The 22,826-nt window shown below is 38.4% G+C and overlaps 1 protein-coding gene across 2 annotated transcripts in view; it reads right to left on the bottom strand.

Annotated features, from left to right (window-relative positions):
* Positions 1-22,826, bottom strand: part of LOC122981229 (potassium voltage-gated channel subfamily D member 3-like) — an 83,759-nt gene that overhangs the window by 60,208 nt on the left and 725 nt on the right. For both annotated transcript variants that reach the window (XM_044349874.1, XM_044349875.1), the window contains exon 2: positions 20,544-21,715. In XM_044349874.1, coding sequence (XP_044205809.1) covers positions 20,544-21,646 — 1,103 coding nt within the window. In that variant the 5' untranslated portion in view covers positions 21,647-21,715. The remainder of the gene's footprint in view (positions 1-20,543; positions 21,716-22,826) is intronic.

Raw genomic sequence — 22,826 nt, 5'->3', positions numbered from 1 at the left:
TGGGCAGGTGGTGGAACAGGTCAAGATCTTTAAGTACATGGGCACTGAGATCGACCACCACCTATCCTTCACAAAACATGTGGACGGGCTCGACAAAAAGGCCCACCAGTGCATGTCTCTCCTGAGGAGGCTGAAAGGTTTTCATGTCAGACAGGACATTTTAACAGCAGTATACTGATCACTCATCGAATCAGTCATCACATTCAACATTGCATCCCGGTACAACTTCCTCACAGAGAAAAGCAAGAAAAAAACTCACAAGAATCATTAAGCATACAATCAAAATCACTGGTACCACTCAAACCCAACTCTCAGACCTTTACAGTCATGCATCACAAAGAACCCTTCACATCCCCTTTACTGCTCCTTTCAGCTACTCCCATCAGGCAGCCGCTTCAGAGCACCTCTGGCCAAAAAGAGAACTTACAAAAAACTCTTTCATTCCCACTGAACAAGGCCAAGCATACTGTCACTGATTCTTAATGCAGCTTTGCACACCTGGTCTTATTTAAATAAGATAACAATACAGTTTTTTAAAATTTTGAATAAAGGAAGCCTGTAATGGAAGAAGAGAAATTCATTTCATCTGTATTCTATAGTGACAGTAGACAAATGAAAAGTACAGATGGTAGCTGTACTGAATTAGTTCAAAGAAAAAGCATACTGGGTTCTTGGAAAGAAAAAGATTAATTATTATGATTGCTGCACAGTTATTAAGTTTACAGAAGGTAATAGTTTAAAAACACTTTCCTGTTACATTTAATGCTTGCATGAAGGTAAAAAAAAAAGTGTAGGTATGAAATTACACAAATGATGTCTGGACGGCAGGAAAACTCCACTCTAGTATATTTTGATGCAGGTCCACAACTATTAGCATGATAATTATTAATATTCAATAATGAGTGAGTGTTTGGTGAGAGCAGGTCCAGAACAGACCTGTGATTGCAATAGCCATTTAATGTATTCTGTAATTACCTTTCTGTATAGTGGTTTTCATTGGTACTGGCAGAGTCTGCTTTAGAAATAACCTACACAAGCATAAAGATTAACAGGAAACAATGCATGCATGTACTTAACTGTTTACTTGGCCTGCTTTCCTACAGTTGTATCACAGCTGTATTAACTTATTGCTCATGCTTATTTATTAATAGCATACAACTCACAATCCACAGGGAAATTTATAAATTATAAATTTAACATGAAGGACAACAAAGACTAACTTTTTTAACTCAAAACTTATTTGATCCTCTTTCGTATGACTGAGTGACATCTGCCAGGAAACCACCATTATTAATCCTCAGCAAACCTCAGTTACATCTTCTGACTCCAGTCTTAATTTATTAAAACAACAAAAAGGTTCAGATACAACAAGCGGGGATGAGCTCTCCTGAGGCTGGAAATCAATAGCAGCAATCACTGTTAGATGTGAGGTGACATCTGTGTACAAAACAAATCTATGTAATCTCCTGGAGAGGTTTATTAAGAATTGACAGTAATTCATGTGCACAATAAATTTAAGTAAAATGGGTCGGGGTGGCACACACAATGTCATGAGCCTGCAGCAGCAGCAGCACTCTTCATATTTGACCCTTTGCAGCTAAGAAGTGCCATTGAAGTACGCCAAAAGTACAACTTAAATTGTTGTCTCGTAATGGGCCACTTAGAAACATTCACAAACCATAGTGTCAAAACAAGCAAATCAAATACACTATAAGATAACGAGACCAATAATATTTTTAATAGCCCTGAAAGCAAAGGCCTGAGACTAAGTAAGATATGGGAGTCATATCATCTCTCCACTGAGTCCCAGTTCAATTCTGTACTTCGGCATTTTGATGTAGCTGAAGTGAGACAAAACTGTGATAAGTGGGTTTCCTCAGAAATGATGGTTTCATTGGTGTGAATTTGTATGTATGCCTACTGGTACACTGTGAGATACGGTAAATATTAAAAATGGGAGGCATCTATAGTTAAATATGTGTATATAATGACAGTGAATAAGCAAGAAAGTTATGGCTACTTTATTGCAGGGTTTTAGTGGTGAATACAGCTGTTGATCACTGGCGCAACAAAATAAATCAGTTCAATCAAAAAAAGATAAGCAGAAGAAGAGCATAACATATTCTAGCGTACACTGCCAGGAATCTCACTTCAATGTTGAATATATAAAATATTATATAAAATGTAATTAATTAAATTAATCAATTAATTGGAAAAAACACACACACAATTCAAACAACTTTGACACTAAATCTGGATCAAAACAAACAAAACAAACTCAATCACAGTTAGTATATAATGATTTAAATATCGGTGAGATGGTACAATCTGATTTCAATGTTACTAATTACTGGAACATTATCATAGTTGGTTGTAAACAAATGAAATTGAAAGAAACATGTATTAAAGATAGTTCAGCTCCAACTCTATTCAACTTCCATATTTTATTGTATCTTTGTACTGTATTAAACGGGACACTGATTTTTTTATTATTATTATTTTGCCTTGAAATAAGTAGCAAAGAATTATGGCAAATGTCCAATATCAACTTAATTTTGAGCCAAAAGGATTCATCTTCAAGGAGCTGATGACAATATAAAGTCTTGGATGCTTTTATAGTGCAGTAAATGATTATTCTTTCAGATATTCTATTAATCATGGTCCAGCTTTCTGCAGCCAAACAGAAGTCTGTCATGTGATGTGTGAAAACCTGTTGTACTGGATTGTTGGCTTCTAATATTCAAATAAATGTACTGGACAGTCATGGCACATTATTATTCTGTTGCTCATAGGACAACCAATCTGCCAGTCCAAGCTGCTATTTATTATGGATTGCTTTGAAGTGGAGAGAGCCTTTGATTTCCAAAGTTGATATGCAGTGCACTTGCTAGATTTACTCCTCCAGTTTGGCTTGTCATTATCTCCTATTGACAGCTCAATCATATTTCAATGGCTATGAAAGGGTTGTTTTCATTTCTGTGGATTGTCTTATGATCCATATTTGTTTTCCTAATATTCCTCCACATGTTAACTGATGGTGATGGCAAACAAAACCATAAAAAAACAGGCCAACACCCTCCCTCCAAAAATGTTTCTTTCATAGGCAACTTGAAGTAAGCTTGCAGGGCTGAGTATTGCTGGGGTAAAAATTCTTTGCTCTGTTTACAAGGTACCAGAACAGAGAGCCAAAAAGCTAAAAAAGCATGAAAACATAGAAGTGAACAACTGTCATGGGATAGTACTTTTAGATTTCAACTGAATCTGGAGCTGAATCTTGACAGTTCAATGGTACTGCGTAATGTTGTTCATATACACAGAAATTGCCCAAAACAGCCGCTCTCTATGTTCTCTATTTCACTGCGTTTCACTTCTCTGAGTTTCATGACCCCTTTTTTCTCCAGCTAGGATTTGGTATTCATAAACAAGTCCAACCCAGTGTGGGAATTGAACAGAAACAAGAAATGATCACTTTCATGAGGTGCACTGTTGAAAACGGAGGCGCTTGGTGCTGCTGTGAAGATGTGCCATTTGGTTTTATCTTTGGTCCATGCTGGGGCATAACTCTGACTACCTGTGGGGGATTTTATATCTCTCTGGCTACATTTTTTTCCCCAGGTTTTCAGCCTGTCAAGATTAAGTTGCCAGGCTGAATTCAATAAATGCAATGTCAAAAGTTTGATCATCAGGGGAATTCAAAGGATCTGTCCACCGCTATTATTCTCTATTCCTCTTATCTAATATCTCTGAACATCAAAAGGGTCAACAACAAACTCAAGTTATTAGCTGACTGACATTAGATGAGTATAAGGCACCTGCAATTACAAGTGCCATGAGAGTGTTCACCACAGTGTCTCTCTGTCTATGAAACTTTTGTGCGTGTGTGCCTGCCTGTCGGAGAGATACATATACAGTAATCTCATTCTATCTCTCTGGCCCTGTCATGAGGATCCTTTTCAATGAGTGACAACAATTTATGTAAATATCATCAATGCCTTTAGTGCTCTAGAAGATGGTTTCTAATCATCATGCACACAGTATATGCAGATTATGACAGGTTTTCATCCATCACTCCTGCATCAGCACTTATGAGTTTTCAGTTGTTCTATAGATGAACTGTTCTTTGACCAGGCTGCCCAGCTGACATGAAGCCATCTTTTACAAAAAAACAGCCTCCTAATGAAACTGCGTTAACAGCAGCACACATCCATAAAGATTATAGCAAAATCATTACGCACGAGCAATTTACATAAAAGTCAAATAAAAGGCCTTCCAGATGTTGAGTGTCAGGGAATATGGGTGTTTAAATACTGCAGGATGGAGAGATAACAATGGCGGTTTGTGTGACTTATGAATCTTTTCGCTTCTGCTTTCAGCCCAGCTGCCACATTCATAATCACCAATGAAATCAATGCACCTACTGTATTGAGGAGACATGTGAATTTGTGAATAGAAAATTTAAATATTAATCTGTGAAGCAAATATTAACCCTAACACAAGCGAGACAAGATTAAGATGACTACTTAATGCTTTCGTGTTATACTGATTTGTATATATCCTCAGCAAATCTATATCTTTATTGTGACTGAAATGAAAAGAGGAAAACAAACTTGAAGTCTATCTGAGGCTAAACAGAGACTTTTATCTATCTATCAATCTATCTATCTATCTATCTATCATGTATCTATAGTTCTCTCACTGTTTTTCTGTTCTGTAACAATGGTTTTGCACTTCGCCTTGGCAGCACCTGAACTCAAAACACACAAGCAGTTGCAAGGAAAGCAACTGTGCTCATGAGATGATAACAAGCCTTAGAGAGGCTTCTTATTCTGTGAGGACACAGAGGGTCATCGTAGCCTTGAGATGTCGACATAATTGGCAACCGGAGCTGTTGATTCACTTCAAGAGAGACGTGCCATGTTAACGTGGCCGAGAATGGAGCTGCGTGCCCGTTTGATGTAGGATAACGATTCTGAATGGAGCCTTTCATGAATGCCTTTAGTCTCTTAGAATACCCATCAGTGAGATGCTTATGGTTGTTTGTATATCTTTGCCTTGAATTTTATTCTTGCTACAAGTGAACTCATGGCAACAGTGTTAGCAGAACTTTGTCAGTGAATGGCAGCACTCAAAACGTAAATAATAATGAGCTGTTTTATTACTGAGCTATTTCTACATACATTCATGTCTGCACTATGTGAATAAATTTTATTTATATGGCACCTTTTAAATCAATAGCAATTCAATGCATTAGATATGAAGCTGTTGACTTACCAAGCCTAACAAACCTATCACTCATTGTTTTACAGATTTTCACCGCCAAAAATCCAAGACTTTACACTGATTTTCACCCAGATTTTGTGTCCCCATGCATCCAAAAGTTGTTGCCTGCTGAAAGAAGATAGTGTCCAGTACTGTTTACAATAAACAACCTCCTGCTGTAAAAAACACATAAAATGCTTCTAGTGAAAGAAAAATGGAGAGGAATTGCAAATGAGATAGCACAAATGAGCTTCTTATCATGCGCCAGAGTCCACTGAGGTAATTAAGAAAAGAAAAACAACAATAAATGTTGTAACTACAAAGTGTTTGCACTGCAGATGGAATTTTTAATTAAAATATTTTTTTGTTTCTTTGTATTTTCATTTGATTCTCAATCATTTTTTAAAAATGAATGAATACTGATAAATTTCTGACTTTTATTGTTTTCCTATTTCACTGCACGTCTTGTGTACCCTTTCAAAGTGGTGTAGTACACATTTTAGAATTGCAATCACAGAGATTTTTTATGGTATGTTGTCTCCAATTTGTAACTGTTTAGTTATATTATTACTGTATTACAGTCAACAGCCATAATCAAACACTCAGCCAAACCAAACAAAGGACACAGCAACTGCTTATTGCTACACTAACACTACAACATCATTATCTCTGTGCAATTTATCAAACAAGCTGCCATTCTATTTATGTACTGGGCGCAGCATTGTATAAGCTTAACCATTGTTGGCTGTTTCTGCAATCATTACATTCAGCAGCAATCCAAGAGTCACATCTGGTTCATTCTTCAGTACCTTTTCACTTCTCAGTGCTCTTTATGTTGAAAAAGCAGCGTCATTGTTCATTCCAATTTTGGCTCACAGACTGTTGCTCTTTTTTTCACACAGCACAGCTGGGGGCATCAAACAGCAAATTCAGGTCAGGCAGTCAGTCATCTTACATACTTTCTATGGCAACTGTAAGTGAGTGCAACTTGTGTGGCGAGTAGCATGTTACTTTTACATCAATGCCATGTACTGTCAGCAGTGGATTTTGTTATTTTCAGAGTTTGGACATAAATGATTTCTCCAAATTATGGCCTAATGAGTGTATAAATGTGTGTATGTTAGCCAGTGTTTCCCCTGTAATAGTACTGGCCTGGCAGGCCGACAGGCCAACGAGAGCTGTCAGGCCAAAAAAAACTTTTTTCAATGCCAAAAATCATGCCAACTATCCATTCACTTGGAAATCAATAGTGTTTGGGAGGCTCTGAGCAGCGCTGTTTTGACACATAGGTCAAAATCTGTCTCGTTGCCTGGGAAACTCTTGGTAGCGTATCTCCTTTTAAGGAATAGGGCAGTGCGTAAGCGAGTGAGTGGTTCAGTGAGAGAGTGAGCGGCAGAAAAGTGACAGTGAATGCGAGTGGAGCAGAGAAAAAGGTTAGCAGTAAGTTGTCAGTCTGGCAGTAAATATACAGTACAGACTACAGTGTGTCAGTTAGTAATAGCGGCGGCTTCTCAAGACCAAGAAATGTCTCGTCTGTTCTTTTCCAAACTGCTGGAAAAGGGGTGGTAACAATGGGTTAGCCTAACCTGAAGACGTTTAAGTCTTTGAGTTATACAGAATGGAATACTGTGTGGCTGCTAACAACCCCCCTCTTCTACCCTGTACTAATCCATCAGGTAGATGTTGAGACAGACTGACCGACAGACAAACAGACATTGCCATCCCTAAAGCCATGCCTCAATCATGGCTAAGAAACAATCTCATGATAAACCCCAAAAAAGTTTCAGACTACACAGTTCTACACTTGCTGCTGTAAGAAAACATGCACACACACATACACACACACACACACACACTTATTTGGCAAACATAAAAGTTGTAATGTTGGTCGACTACATTTTCAAAATATTAAATATTAGTATATTCTGTTGCTCTTAATTTAAAGGCCTAATGTATATTTAAATTAACTCTTGTTGCAAGAATGAGGAAGAAGAGTTATACTGCACTCTGGAAACCAACTAAAGTATGTGTTTAAATATATTTCATTTGCTTTGGTTGTTTCAATATATGCATACAATACAACTGGGACAGTATGAAGATGAATATGGATACAGTATACTTTTTGGTTCAGTGTTGGACCCCTTTTACTAAACCACAAACAGAAGAAAAATTAGTATGGGTAAGATTAAAGAAATATTATTAATATATTTTCAGTTTAATGAAGCCAGCATAATACACAATTAATACTAATAACAACTGTTATCACTATATTTTTCTGTCAGTTCAACAATCACAGCATCCACTGAGGATGACACAATATAAATGTGCCCTCTTTCTTAAATATGAATGTATTGTATTATAACAAACTCTCAAATGTGGATTGTTTTTGCGCTCCAATCAGAAAGCTCACTTTTGTTAATTGATCTTATACCTTGTTTCATGATTGATTGAATGGAACATAACCAAATCATCACTTCCAATTCAGCTACTGGAGAAAAAAATAATAATATCTGATTCAAATAAATGTAAGAAAATCTATACTTTGCATATTTTTGTTACATCTGCTGAACTGTGGCTGCATATAAATTGATATTTAAAGGTGAGGTGAAAAAGGAGGCATAAGACTGTATGCTAGAGCTGCATTTGAGACTGTGATGGAAAATATAAATAAACATGCTAGTCTTATTTATAATGTCAGGCATATGCACCCCAGGCTAATGACAGCACATACACATAGACAATGACACATATACTTTCCCAAAAAGGACAATCAAAAGTTTCTTTGTCTCTTTCTATGTATGCTCAATCAACCTCTACTGTCCTCTCACTACAGCTTCCTTCAGTATCATCCTTCAGCACATTGAAGGTTATTAGTACATTTTCTTTACCTTTCTCTGAGCCAAACCCTTCCCAGCTGTGTAGTGAGATAAGGGCCAAGCATCTAAAAATAACCCACTCATTCGGGGTACCGAGCATGCTGTTTCATTCAAGGTTCTTCTGTGTGCTCTGACACAAACATCCTGAGATAGGATGTTAGAAACTGTACCAGATAGCACCACGTCTTCTCTCTTCCTTGCTGCTGTCCTTCCTTTTCTGCACGTTTTGATTTGATGTTCTTTCACTTGTTCTCTGCTTCTTTTTACTTTTTTGCCTTCCTCTCACTACTCCCCTGCTTTCTCTCATCCATCTCCTCCCATTTTATTCCACTGTCACATAGTTAATTGATACCCGATGTTCCTATCATTTTTAGAGCTGCAACAATTAGTCGATTAATCAACTAGTTGATTGACAGAAAATGAACCAGCAACTATTTTGATAATCAAATAATTGTTTTTGCCGATTTTTTAAGCAAAAATACCAAAAATCTTCTGTTTTTTAACTTCTCAGTGTAATAATTTAATGCTTTTCTTTGTCTTACATGATAGTAAATTTAAAATCTTTGGGTTTTGACATCTGAAGATGTCACCTTTCACTCTGGGAAATTGTAATGGTCATTTTTCACTATTTTCTAACATTTTATAGACTAAACAATGAATTGATTAATCAAGAAAATAATTAGCAGATTAATTGGTAATGAAAATAATTTTTAGTTGCAGCTCTAATCATTTTTATATTATAAAATATTTCTCCTGTTCGTGTTATACACTCTTGACTTTCCCTTAGCCTACAGTTCACATCCTCTCCCTACACTTCCCCTCTCTTTGTTAACCTTAGCGTGCCAAATTCAATCTCTCTCTCTCTCACACACACACACACACACACACACACACACACCCACACACTGTGTGCCAGTCTCTGTGCCAGCACTCCAAGGCCACTCTGCCCAGCGCGACAGTCCTCTTTCACTCTTTCATTAGCCAGATACTCTTTATAAAGGAGGCGAAGGCAACATGTCACGGACACTTTCAAAAATTTGTAAAGCAGGCAACCAAACACTTACCAATGAAAGTAACTTAGAAAACATCATGTTCATCAAAATGAAATTTCCTGTTGCTTTGTCACACAAAAGTTCTCATCCCCTGCTAAACACACACATTAACATCGCCCTCATTGTGTTTGAAGTGGAGAGCAATAAAAATCAGTCATTAACAGCTCCTGATTGCGGTTGGAAGACTTTCTTTTGAGGTAAACTGCCACATAACAAAATCCCACCTGAGGTCTTGAGTCCTCTTGCCTCTGTATTTTTTTTTAAATAAAAAGGTTATCACAACTAAGTGATTTAAGGCAAAAAAAAAAAAAAGAAAAAAATACTTCAACAGGTCCTGCTGACTGAAGGCTGCCACGTTCAGACTATATGTGAAGAGGACGTTTGCGCCCACCGGTTAAAGCTGCTTGTGTTTACTCTGCAGTCTCAAGCGTGTTCAGTGTTGTGTTATCGCAAATCAAGTATGAGAAATAATCATTATAGCTTACTGGCAACAGTAGGTTCCTAGAAAAGAGATGAAAGACAAGAAGATGAAAGAAAAAAAAATTGGAGTCCAGTGACAGCAGAAAATGAGAATGAGCAGTTCTGCCTTTTAAAGATAGAATGCTCTGAAGATGGATGAAGGACTGTTGAGTGAAGCCAAAACTGCTTGTTTTCAGATGAACAGGAGCAAAAAGGAATAAACTGAATAAATAAATAAATTCAAAAGTCGTGCGCAGTGACAAAGTACATTCAAGGAACAGTGATACATCAGCTATTTCAGAGGTTGAGGTGGAACCTTCAGGGAAGTTCCAAAGAAAAATCAGATTATACTAAATTTAAGTTGCAAAATAAACACATTCATTTATATTCTTTATTTAAAATTATTTACATCTATAAAATGCCACAGTAGGTTTAAGGAAGATCATAGTTTACCATTACTTACTGAACTTTTATTTGGAATACTTCATGGTTTAATATAGTAGATGATAATGTATATTGTTCTAGTTTTTACTTATTTAAACTATGTATCAGTTCTTATACTTCCTTTTGCTTCTGTTACATTTTCCCTGTGTAGGATCAATAAGTTCATCTTAGCAATAGTTGGCAATATTGGCAATAGTGTTCTGTATGTTGTCTACTTTTGAAACAGAGAAACCAGTTTAAAGCTACTGTTAGGACACTAGTTAAACTTCGTAAACAAAAATGCACTAAGATATTATTTTGCGGCTTCAAAGTAGGTCTTGATTTCACGATGGAATGTACTTTTGTATTCCTTTAATAGAAGTTGCATGTAGGCTACTTGGTCATCTCAGTACATCCGCTACATGCCTGGGGACAGTAAAGCCAATCTAATGATGAAAGTGTCAGCCTAAGAACTAAAATGGAAAAAGAAATTTTTTTGTACCACTATCCCAGCTACTTCTGGAGCTTGTCAGTGTGACAGCCCGTCCTGTGCCCACATCATGGTTCACGATATGATAATTTGACAGGTCAGTTTTGCACACACGTTGTGCTGCTGCTCTACCCCAACAACGAAGTGATGCAGGATTAAATTCACTGTGACTGAAAAAATACTTTTGTTTGTGTTTTCATTCCTGAAAAAATTTTTTTTCAGTTACCTCTGCATTATTGGATGATTGCTAGTGAAACTGGAGGTCAGTGTATGAATGTGCATGTGCACGTGGTGCACTGAGATAAAGCTTTGGTCATTTTACCACACCAGAGACGAGAGAGAGAGAGCGAGAGAGAGAGAGAGAGAAGACAGAGCAGAAGTCATTAAGCTTTCCAGACACCACTATCCTTTGCAAGTTTAATTCTTTTAAAATGAGTTTAGGTGTTAAATGAAACCGTGTTGGAGCTAAATTAAATTCCACAGCTATCATTAGAAAGGTTTCTATTAAAGAGCCTTGTGCTGGGAAATTGGCTCCAAGAGCATCTTGGCCTGATAAAGGCAGAAATATTTCTAATTTCCTACAAGCTGCACTCGTTTTGACCCCAGGGGTTCAGCAAGGCAACAAAATAGCCCATTAATTCTATTTGAAAGCAGGCTGCCATTGAAAACCACCACAATATCTAACCTCTGATGATTGTGTGAAAGAACATGCCCGCTTATAAACCATGCAGCACTACGTCCCAGTTCTGTTTCAGCTTGGCGCAGAGATCCTGAATTATTAACAAAACAATGTATGTCATCCCAGAATTAATTGGCATTTATTACTTCTTCAAACGCCATCCAAACTCCTCATTTCTGTTACAAATTATCCATTATTACCACATAAAAGAATACATACAGTACACAAATACTTTTTTTATTTATATAACTCAAACAAAAGACCACACACCAGATACCAGAGGCTGTTCAAAAAAGGTAAAACGATAAACACATGGACATTAATTTAGATATTACTAGTATGCTGTAAAACCTAAAATACTCACACAGACTATTAATTCACTCCCGACATGAGAGGCTTTGTTCAACCCAGTGTTAATTAATCCCTTTACACAGAGCCTGGTGCCGAGCTAAATATGCAGTTAAGAATACCTTTCATCAAAACCAGGCCTGAGATTATTGCTTTCTTTATTGTCACCAAACTCACAACTCCAGACTTGCTTATTGTAGTTTCACAGCCATTGGGATCAGCTGTCAAGTTGGACAATTAACCTCATGTTCAAAAATATTCAGAGACACAAACGTTAAGACAAAGAACAGACAAACACATCCTTATTAGTTGTTCAAAGATGTCGGTTTCCAAAAGACGGTTGATGGATGAGATGGAAGTTAAAAGGTGGAAAGTCTTCAAAAGTATAGTTTTGTAAAGTCTCTATTTCATATTGCTGTAAACTAATAGCCTTCGGGTTTTGGACAGTTGCTTGGATGAAACAAGTTATTGATAATGTCACTTTAAGCCCCGGGGACTTGTGATGGACATTTATTTTACTATTTTTGACACTATTCATTAAATGATTGAAGGGCTAGATATACTATATGGATGTGGACAAACTCTGTTCCACAAGCCCTTTAAGTTAAATGACAAATACGTAGTTTATAATGTTCCAGAAAGACGCCCCTATTGGCAGGATTAAATATTTGTCAGTGCCCAGAACTATTACAAATCAGTGTAGCAAAATTTAAATATCACACTGGCTGTTATGGTTAAGGTTTGGATAACTTGTCATGGTTTAGGATAAAAAGATACTTTGTTAAAGGATAATTCCATTTTATTTCAACACGATGTATTTCCTATAGCCTATGTGGCCATTGTGACTCTATGGGTCATGCTAACTTTGCACTCATCAGCTCTGTAATAGAGATTCGGGGAGACAAGGACTAAGGCAAAACAGTTGCAAGCAGCGCGAGCCTCCTACACCTTTCCACATAAACATGATTTTTAAATAAATTGCTTGTCAGTCTGAATGAAAATAAATACAGAAACTATCTGCATGAAGCAACCATTGTGGTTTACTGCATAGGGATAGCCACAATGGCCACATTTCTGAGAAATAGTTCAGTTTGAAATAAACCAGAATTGTCATTTAAGGTAAGTGGACCTTTGTTGTCATAGTTAAAATAATGACTATTTTTTAAAGTTTTGACTATTGGTAGGAAAATGGAAAGAACAGCAGTCTCCCATGTTTAAGTCTGTTGTTTTGTTAAACCCTACCATCCACCCAACCTCCTCTACAAACTTGTGACTGTATAATATTGTCACACTACTTCCTTTTATGCTTCAGATGGACAAGAGTCACAATTCCTGCGGCTGCTAGAAGGCTTTGTCAGTTGAACGTAAACATGTCATTTTTGGGAAATAGCTGAAATCACTGATGGTACTGTTTTTCTTGGAGAGAGAGCCTCTTTTGTTTATACCACACTGGGTGTCTGCATACACAGCACAAATGTGTTGGCCCATACAGTCAGCGCAAACCTTTGCAGACATGGGCAGAAGACAGAATTCACATCATGTAGACCCTTATGGCTGCACAGACACAGAAAGTATAATTTGAGCTTCATGGATTCACTGGAGAATTAATTACAAGATTAATTGATGATGAAAATGATCATTAGTTCCAGTATGCGCATAAGCACGCGTGCAACAGTATGGTTTATGCATACAGACACTGTAAGAAAACTGAAGCAACAATCAAAGAATGAGTGAGTTTTATTTGGTCTTTCGCAACTACTTCCCTCTCATTTCGAGCAACTCTGCATGGCAGAGTTCTTGTGAACCCAAAGCACGACTCATCTGACATCTCTCTTCCTGCCTTTGGCCCCTAGGCCCAGTCCACTTTGTCTAATAGAGATGTTGAGCAGAGAACACAGAGGGGGGCGAGCAAAAAGTCTCTCTGAAGAAAGAAGCAGATTATATATAGCTACTGATTAAGGCAGAGATGGGAACATGACCTACATGCATAACAACATTTTCTCTCACTTTCTGCTACAGAACAAGCCTCCGTCCAGGACCAGGACTCTACAACTGGGAGAATCACTCTAATTATAACACTGGAGTCAGATTTCAATGCACACCTCATTAATATTTCTCTCATTATTGGGTTAATAATGTTTTTAGAGGCGTGGGAGACCTGGGAGAGCCGCTGGCGTGCCAGTGAACCTTCGCTTTCAGTGCACCTGTCATGCAGGTAAAAATGGCTGCTCTCATCCATTGTGCCTGTATCGTGTATCAGATTATAGTTGAAACAGATAACTCCCTTTCACACACAGAGCCTGTGTTCTCAAAATAGCTATTCCCCTGGGAGACTCATGGGGGATGAGGGAGGAAGGGGGGAGAGCAAGATAGTTAGGGAGAGAGGGCTTTCTCCTTCCTCATCAATCTTTTAGATCCTGTCCCACTGATGCCAATGACCGGGTATCCGGCCAGCTCCGACAGCGGCAGCGCCAGCAGGCAGCCGTGGGGAGCGGACCTTGCTGAGATTCAATCCAGATCCTTTTATCAGCCACCTGAGGTTGATTTAACACCCCTGTTCCTGGACAGTGAAAGCGCCTGATTATACAGCCAGTCAGTCCCTTTCTCCCCCCTCATCTCCCTCAGCTCCAGCCCATTACCCAGAACTGCTGCCCTGTCTGGGCTCATGCAGACACGGAGAGGACGCAGGGGGGCAGGTCATAAAGGCGAGACAAGATCAAAGGCAATAAGTATGTATGTGTCTGGATGAATCAGCATATAAATGTGTGTGTGTGTGTGTGTGTGTGTGTGCGTGCTCATTGCGACTGTAACCCAAAATGCATCTGATCAAACAGTCGACAGACTCAAGTGTGTTTTTTCTGTGGCTTATCTGGTATAATTCCCTCTTTTTATGCTTATTACTCGAGTTATCAGTGTGTCTGTACATTTGCTAGTTTGTGTATATGAGTCTTTCTGCCAAAGGTCACATTTAGGCATAAATGTTGGACTTCACACTGGTTTAATGGGAACAGCTTGTCTAACTGGGGACAACACTGGAATTTCATTTCACTAGAATGTGGTTCAGAATAACATAAATAGTTACACTAATTTCAAACATGAAGATCCGTTTCTCATCATGGGAAGCACAACCTGTTGAACTTCTGTGGCTCTCTGGAGAGAAAGTCTGAGAAAATTACCCCCGGTGATGTCACCAGTTATTACTGGGCTTGCGACTTTGAGTTATTTATGGAAAGACGTGGGTATTTACCAGGCGGAGGGAGGGTCTAACAAAAGATGCTATTGAGTTGTATTATGGGAAGTGTAGGATCCGGGGATTTTGAAGTTTGATTCAGCCTGGGGGTAGGGATTTAATCTGGATATATCGGCCTCTGTTGCATCATTTTATCTACCACTCACAAGTCTCCCAACTTCATCAAATGGTAATACCGTATCACTGGAATACCCCTTTAAGTATCATATTTTAGGCTAAAGTTAGGGTAAGGTTTAAGCTTAGTGATGTATGAGCTGGGGCTGGGGTTGATGGATAGTCAATGCAAAGTTTTCAACAGTATGTGTTAGTTGCTGAAAATGAAAATAATAAAAACAGTGTAAGGTGGGCCAAATACCCGCTCTAGTACTTTGTTTACATCAATATACAATCTGATGAAATTAAAGAAAAAAAAGAAACTAAATTGTAAATAAACACTAAGATTTGTAGTAATAACAAGTACACAAACACCCATATACACACGCCCACACACACACACACACACAAACATGTTGATTAAAACCGGTGCAGATTTTATTTTTCAATTAAGTGAGATCACTATAAGAAAACAACCAGAAGTGCTCAAGCACAGGAGGAAAAACATGCTACCATCATATTTTCACCCCACTTTAAGGTATACTATGCAGGATGTGTTGGTTGATGTTTGAAAACACACAGCAATCAAAGTTGGCCTCTCCTCCCCAGCTCAACTAGTGAGAGAGAGAGAGAGAGAGAGAGCAATGATGGTCGAGCGAGCTCGAGAGTGAACAAAGAGAGCGAGTTGCACTGGCAAAAACAAAGCCATGAATCAAATAAATAAAACATTATTTTCTGATTGTTTTATGGCGGTTACATTCTAAAGCACAAATAAACACACCCACACCTCCGCACAACCCCACAGGAAGGTGCCGCATTGCCAGATTTTGAGTGAATGCAGCCGAAGCGCACGCTTCATCCTGTCTGCCGTGGCCTCTCTGCTCTGCGTGTGTGCAGCTCAGCCCCGCCCTCAGTTAAGCAGACACACAGACCTGCAGCTCTTTATACATCCATGAGAGATGAGACAGAGAGCAGAGCGGAGCAGAGGAGAGAGACGGAGACAGCAATGTAAGCTGGTCGCTGTTATTGGCTGGGGGCTACACACCCATTGCCCCAAAGAAAATACAGGCAGAGGGCAGAGTCTCTGCAGATAAACTCGCCGCCATACACTTCTAGTGGGTCATAAGTGATGACTGAGAAGGATTACTTTTGTATGAGTCTATACATTGTTTTTTAGGAAAATCCTGCGTAGTATACCCTTAATGTACTACAGTATATTCTGGATGGAGATTAAATGTTTTCCCTTATGGATTCTTATATGCGTTGACAGATAAGTTTATTGGTGACCTCATCTGAGCATATGTCCCTTCCGCAGAAGAACAGATTGTTGTTCACAGTTGTAATCATACAGAGATTAATCTCTCTTACTGTATAATAAAAAAAAACAAAACTGGAGGATGTTGCGGGGGCATCGCTAGCATCACTCTTTGAACAATTTTATTTTCACCCACTTGTTTTTGTTTTGTTAGCATGGGTTGGAGTTCTACAAAACAAACATTGTACTGTACCTGCTTGTGTAGGTTTGTGGGGAAAAGAGTCCCATATTTTGCTGTTTTGATCAAATGGGGTTATAGATCATTGTGCTACAAACAGCTAAATACTGAGAAGTGTATATCTGATAGCAGATACAAATCTACTGAATTTTTTATGTTTAAAATCCTAAAAAAAAATAAATAAATAAAATAAATCAAGTTTTCCTCTTGTTTATCTGTATTTGCACCCTGGGACTCAAATAAATGTGGTGAGATCAGTTTGGAAAGCAGAAAATTAACAGATTTTTAATCCAGAAGAGCACAAAAAGTAGGGACATTCATTATGTATCCCTTAACAACTGGTTTTGGATTTTAGATCTTGTATGTGGAACAGAAATATTTCTAATGGTCTTGCCGTTGCAAATAAATTCTATGAGTAAACCTATGTGGCTTTAAAGAGAAAACATGTTGAATTTCACAAAATGGTCCTTGAACATGCATCAGTTGATAGTTTTTCGGATTGCAAATGACTGTCCTTGGTTAGCGATGAGGATCACTATTGTTGTGCTGTAGATAGACTCTCAGTGCTGCTGCCTATTGTGTGTTGGACATAAAAGCTCAACACCCATTGTTCAGGGTTCACAATTTGCATAATGCTTTCACCTTGGCATTTCTATCCTTTTGTATGTGTGATACAAAAGACTCTCTCATAACACTTATAATAAACACACACACACACAAATACTGTAGCACAGGTAAGGTCAGGCAGCCTTTTCAGCCCCTACACAGTAGAGAGACTATTTGTGCTATTCTGGTCTGGAGAACCTTGGTTGACTTTTCTTTTGGTTTCCATTTCTTTATTTGTGAAAAGACATGGGGCCAGGTGCCTAAACAATGCATACATACAAAAACCATGCATATGCCATTTCCCGCACATAAACTGGAATTTATAAATACAGAATGTGCAGTGAGAATGTGTGCACGCTTTCTTTAAACCAGGTGTACACATGTTTTCTAAAGCAATCTGAGGGTGATGTGATGAGGTGGAGATGAACTATAAGGTGAGAGATGGAATATTTTAGTACAATATTGCTATGATAATTATCCAGCTAAACTGATTGTGATTTTCTGCGTTTACACAGAGATTTGTAAAATGCCAATAAAAGACACATTTCTAAACATAACATTGATTAATTACTCTTGTGTGATTAATTTTATCACTTTTCTTTTAATTTACATAGGGGTCAACATTTTATTTTGCTTTTAATATTCTTATTTTATCTTTAGTTGTGTCACACCAAGTCGGTTTAGATATGAGCGCTACAAACTAATCATTGATTGCATTTCTGAGATATCACTACTGACGATGGTTTACAGGTCCATGTGATGAATTAAGGACAGTATAAAGAGCTCCACAGCTATGCATAATGGTCACGTATAATAGCAGCTGTTCTGTGGTTGGAGAACCTCGCCAGTGCAAGACAATCACTGAAACTGCACTTCTTCTTTCCCATTTGTTTCATTGACAGGTGTACAGTCTGGCGGAGCAGACAGCGAACTGATATGAAAACAGCTGGTTAACGGCATGTCTTCATCCATTTATGGCTAATTGTGGGAGTGGAAATCAGGCTTGTGCACGTGCGCCCAGTTCTTCAGCGACTGAGATTTATAAAACAGAACTATGCGTATGCACGGCTTTATAAATCTGACAAAAAGAATGCATATGCATATTTCTGGCTTTGTGCATACACACTGTTTTAGTCATGAATCTACACAGAGTTTTATGTATCTGGCCCCAGAAGAATAAATAACAATCTATTTTTCCATAGGTGATGTTTCTACTGTAATGCCACTTTAAAAAGGACAGGAAGTTTCAAGGCTGCTGCCCAAACATGTCACTCCTAAACAGGGAAACAAACATACTTGGTTAGAAAAGCCACAAGTTTACATCATTAGGTGTCTTGTTAAGGGTCAAAGGAGGTGCAGCATGACAGCCCACACATTCTCCTGTCCAGTCTTCCACCAGATCACTCTCAGTAATGATGACTGCAAAAATGCAGCATTTTGACACAATATTTACATGAATATATTGTATATACAATATATATTGATTTTAAAACTCTCTGGGCCTGTTCGAAAAGGTACATCTGTAAAAAAGAAAAGAAAAAAAGAAGAAAAAAGTGTCTTAAATGATATTTAATTTTTGCGAATTTCTACCTTGCATCATTTGTATGTATTTGACCACTGGACCATTTGTGTTTATTTATTTGAAACATTTTCAACTAATGCGTATTTGCATAAATTTGCACTGCCCAAGGCGAATTTGTGTCTAATCATATCTTTGCATTGATTATGTAATCGTGCCACGTCTACAATTCGCTTCGTGTTCTGCGTGAACACACCATAACAGTTAAAGGATAGGTTCACATGAGCTGAACTAAAGTGATGAGACAGTAACACAAAAGGACATTTTAACTAAAAAGACTAATTTGGGAAGATATCTACTTTTTGTTTTTCTAATTCAGACTCCTGAAGCCACATACAAGCTTCACCTGTACCAGAATGTATTTTATACAACATAAGGACTGTGGATTTTGTCCCTCATCACTTACACTGGAGTCATGTTAGGGATCTCTTCACAGTCAGTATGGACAGGAGGAAGAATTAAAGTGATCAAAAACTCCATTAATATAGATATGAGCATATGAGTTTTGTTTTAAGACTCACTTAAGTGAATCATCATTTTGTGTCATTGTCATTTTATTCCAAAAAGCAGTTTTTCATTTACATATTCAAAATTATGTACAAAGAGAGTCAGAATGGAAAGGTGATTTTCAGAAACTCATAATTATTCATCCACTGTGCCTTCATAATACAGTACTTCACTCTGCCAAACTTCGAGAACACCTTCAAGTTCACGTTGCCATTTATACCACTGAATCTCAGGGAGCTTATGTAAAAGATTAAGAGTGGAGTAGAATCATAATAAAGGTGACACAGGACCTCTCATGGGACACCTTGCCTCCAGGCACACAGAAGAGAAATCTGACTTTATAATGCAGTTAAATAAATTCCTCAAAAGGCATTTTTACACTGAGGGCCTAGGTCATAAATATGGTGTTTCTGGTGGGGCACCAATTAGTAGAACACAAATCAGTCAGAAATGTCAGAAATAAATAAGAAAAAATGTATCTCACAATACATGTTACACTGAGATTGAGAGGAATGGGGGGTTAATAGGCACCCAGCACCTCATTTTTACCCCAGGTCTGCCTAGACGTTTAATCTGGCCTTGTTAAAATCCCTTATGGAAAATAAGAATGGGTTAATGTATTTTGTGAAGGAAGATGTGTTTTGTTTATGTTAAGACACTAAATTCTGCTTTTTTCCTTTGCAAAACAATCAAACAGAACCACTGTTCATTCAAATGTATTAAGATGTCACGTCATTTAAATATCACATGGGTGCAGAAGTGAAAACATTAAAAACATGTGTTAGTTAATTGAATAATTGTTAATTGGCTTACCATGCTATTATAATTGTTTGTTTCCAACAATCAGTTATGATTTTAACTGTACTGGTTGAGCAGTGCTGTATGTCTTGGGTCAGGCTACTGGATGTATTTCTCAAAAGGCTGGAAAAAAATTTATTGAGAAACATTTATTTGTAAAGTAAAAAAAAAAAAAAGAAATGCAAATGTACCTCTGCATCAGTCAAGTCTTTACAGGACACACAAACCTTTGTAGCATCTGGGCATCTTTTCATCGTATTGTATGTTCAACTTCTATCTCTGTATTTGGTGAGCTCTAAGTAAAGCAAACAAAATGCCACGAGTGTTTGTGCTGGGAGATAAATGCTACAGTACCCACCATTACTCACACTGGCAGCCTCAAATAAGCTGCAGCGTACTGAAGTATGGGGGCAGGCTGTCTTAATGCTCATTTGAAATTCAAAGCGGTTTTCATAAATTATTCAATTTATCTAAAAATCCACAATGAAATTACATCTAGAACATCATTTAAAATCACAAACAATTGTTTTAGTTCTGTAATAAATATAAATACAGTTTAACAGAGTGGACGAGAGATAAATAATACCTGTGTGTGTGTGTGTGTGTGTGTGTGTGTGTGTTTATTACTCACCCCAGTGTAGTCATGGTGACAATAGTGTACCAGAAAGAAGCTGGAATGCTGGTGAACTTGCTGGAGCTGGAGCCCTTCTCTGCATAGAACATGACCGTGGCGAAGATGATGATGGCCATGGTGAGTGAGAAGAGGAGGAAGCCCAGCTCTGAAGCGCAACTCTTGAGTGTATAACCCAAGATACGCAGGCCCTGTGAGTGACGGGAGAACTTGAAGATGCGAAACACTCGAAACACACGCAGTGTCACAAAGGCGCCGCTCACGTCCTCGTTGTTTGTCATAACCAGGCCAATGTAGTATGGCAAGATGGCCACCACATCGATGATACTCATCACTGAGCGCATGAAACGGTAACGGCTAGGTGCAGCAAACAAACGCATCAGGTACTCCACTGTGAATATCATAACGCAGGCGGTGTCCATGCAGAAGAAAGCCACTGTGTAGCGTTCACCACATGGCATGTCTTTCTGGTTGGCGGTGGATCCACAGGGCACCGTCTCCACCACATTAGTGATGACTGAGATGGCGATGAAGAAACCGGTGACATAGTAGAAGACCAGGGCCATGGTGGAGGTGTGGGGGTTCTCAAAGGCCCGCCACATAGTCTCCCTGAAGTTCATGTTGGGTAGCTTCATGTCCTTGTTCTCCTCCTGATCATCTTGCAGCCTTTCTAAATTCTCCCTCTTTCTGTCCTTGTACTCTTCATAGCAGCAGTCACCGATGATCTCAGGGATGATGCCGAAGAAGGTCAGCTCCTCATCGTAAGCCGAGATGCACTCGTGACGAGGGTAGTGGAGCTTCCCTGTCCGGTAGAAGTTGAGGATGCTTCTGAAGGCATCAGGGTCCCGGTCAAAGAAGTACTCTTTGGTTTCCTCGTTGTAAAAGAAGTCCTTTTCAGAGCTGCCCAGCAGGGTGTCTGGGTAGCGGTCCAGAGTGGTTCTCCAGGTTTGAAAACGACGGCCACTGACATTGAGGATGATCAGCTCATCCTGTTTCTTACTGTTGTCTCTGGGTGCAACAGGCATGGGGCAGTTAGCAACGGGCATCCAACCAATTGCTGCTGCCCTGGCAAAAGGGAGCCATGCTGCTACTCCTGTCGCCATCGTGAAGAAGAGTCTTGGAAGTAGTCCTCCTCACCTTCAGACTCGATTTTCCTCAAGATCAACTGACATCTGAAGGATATATGGCAAAAAGAGAGAGGAGGGGGAACAAAGCTGAAAATTAACAGCAGCACACTAGAAGATCAACCAAATTGCTATCACTGTAAATGAAGCAGCATGAAGCTTTTGACATTTGAAGTTCAGAATGAGTTTTTCTCTCTATTAAATTTCCAGTCACTCTCTGTGGCTTTCAGTCCAAATCCAACAGAACCTGCCTGAAATGTAACAAGTCCTCCTAATTAAATGACCACATAGGTCATTTGTACCTGCACTCCAGAATGACCCATAGGAGCATAATATGCCGCTTTACAAAACCGTTACAAATACAAATCACTGTTAAAAAATAATTATGTTTTATGGTGTGACAACACTGTGGTTAAGGTCTGGTTAGGTTTAGGCGCTCATGGTTTGGGTTAAAATGATCACTTGAAACATAGTTAAACATGGCAACTGTCATCATGGCAACAGTAAAAACCACGTTACAGTTTTTTAAAATATGTCCCAACTCACTCACTGATCATTGACAGTCAATGATCATAACCAAGTCACCTCATACTGATGTCATCTGAACTGCGTCACTTCCCTGGGTCATAATTACTATGGCCACTAGATGGCGTCTTTCACTCAAACGTAACTATAGGTCGTTTTTTGGCAACTGAATTTATGACCTGTACTGTTGTTTTTCTTGGGAGGACATTGTTCAGTTTTGTTCAGTATAATTTCAGTTATAATGTATTATATCTCAACATAGAGTTTAGAATTTATTCTTGTATCTAAAGTTTGTTCTCACACAGTGATTCATACCAGTTTGTAGGGTTGCATAGTGAACCAATTTACTTCTACTGGATCTAAGCTGACATTTGCTACAAATATAAATTAATAAATTTTGATATACAATGAATACGATAGCCTAAATACTATGGATGTAAACTTTAACATCAATCTATCCTGAACAGCATCATTAGACTGGTCTACAAAGAGGAGCGCTGTCATTTACTGAAACCTGTTGAATCGGAATAAGGAGGTAACCTGCTCCAGATTTATCTGAGTGGAAATATTATTTTACAATTTTCGGTGGTTTTATTTAAAGACAATTAAATGAGTGACCTAGAATTCTTTTAGA

The sequence above is a fragment of the Thunnus albacares genome, chromosome 4, assembly GCF_914725855.1.
Source record: "Thunnus albacares chromosome 4, fThuAlb1.1, whole genome shotgun sequence".
NCBI lineage: Eukaryota > Metazoa > Chordata > Actinopteri > Scombriformes > Scombridae > Thunnus > Thunnus albacares.
Note: the sequence above shows the minus strand (reverse complement) of the source record. Positions and strands in the feature narration are given on the sequence as shown.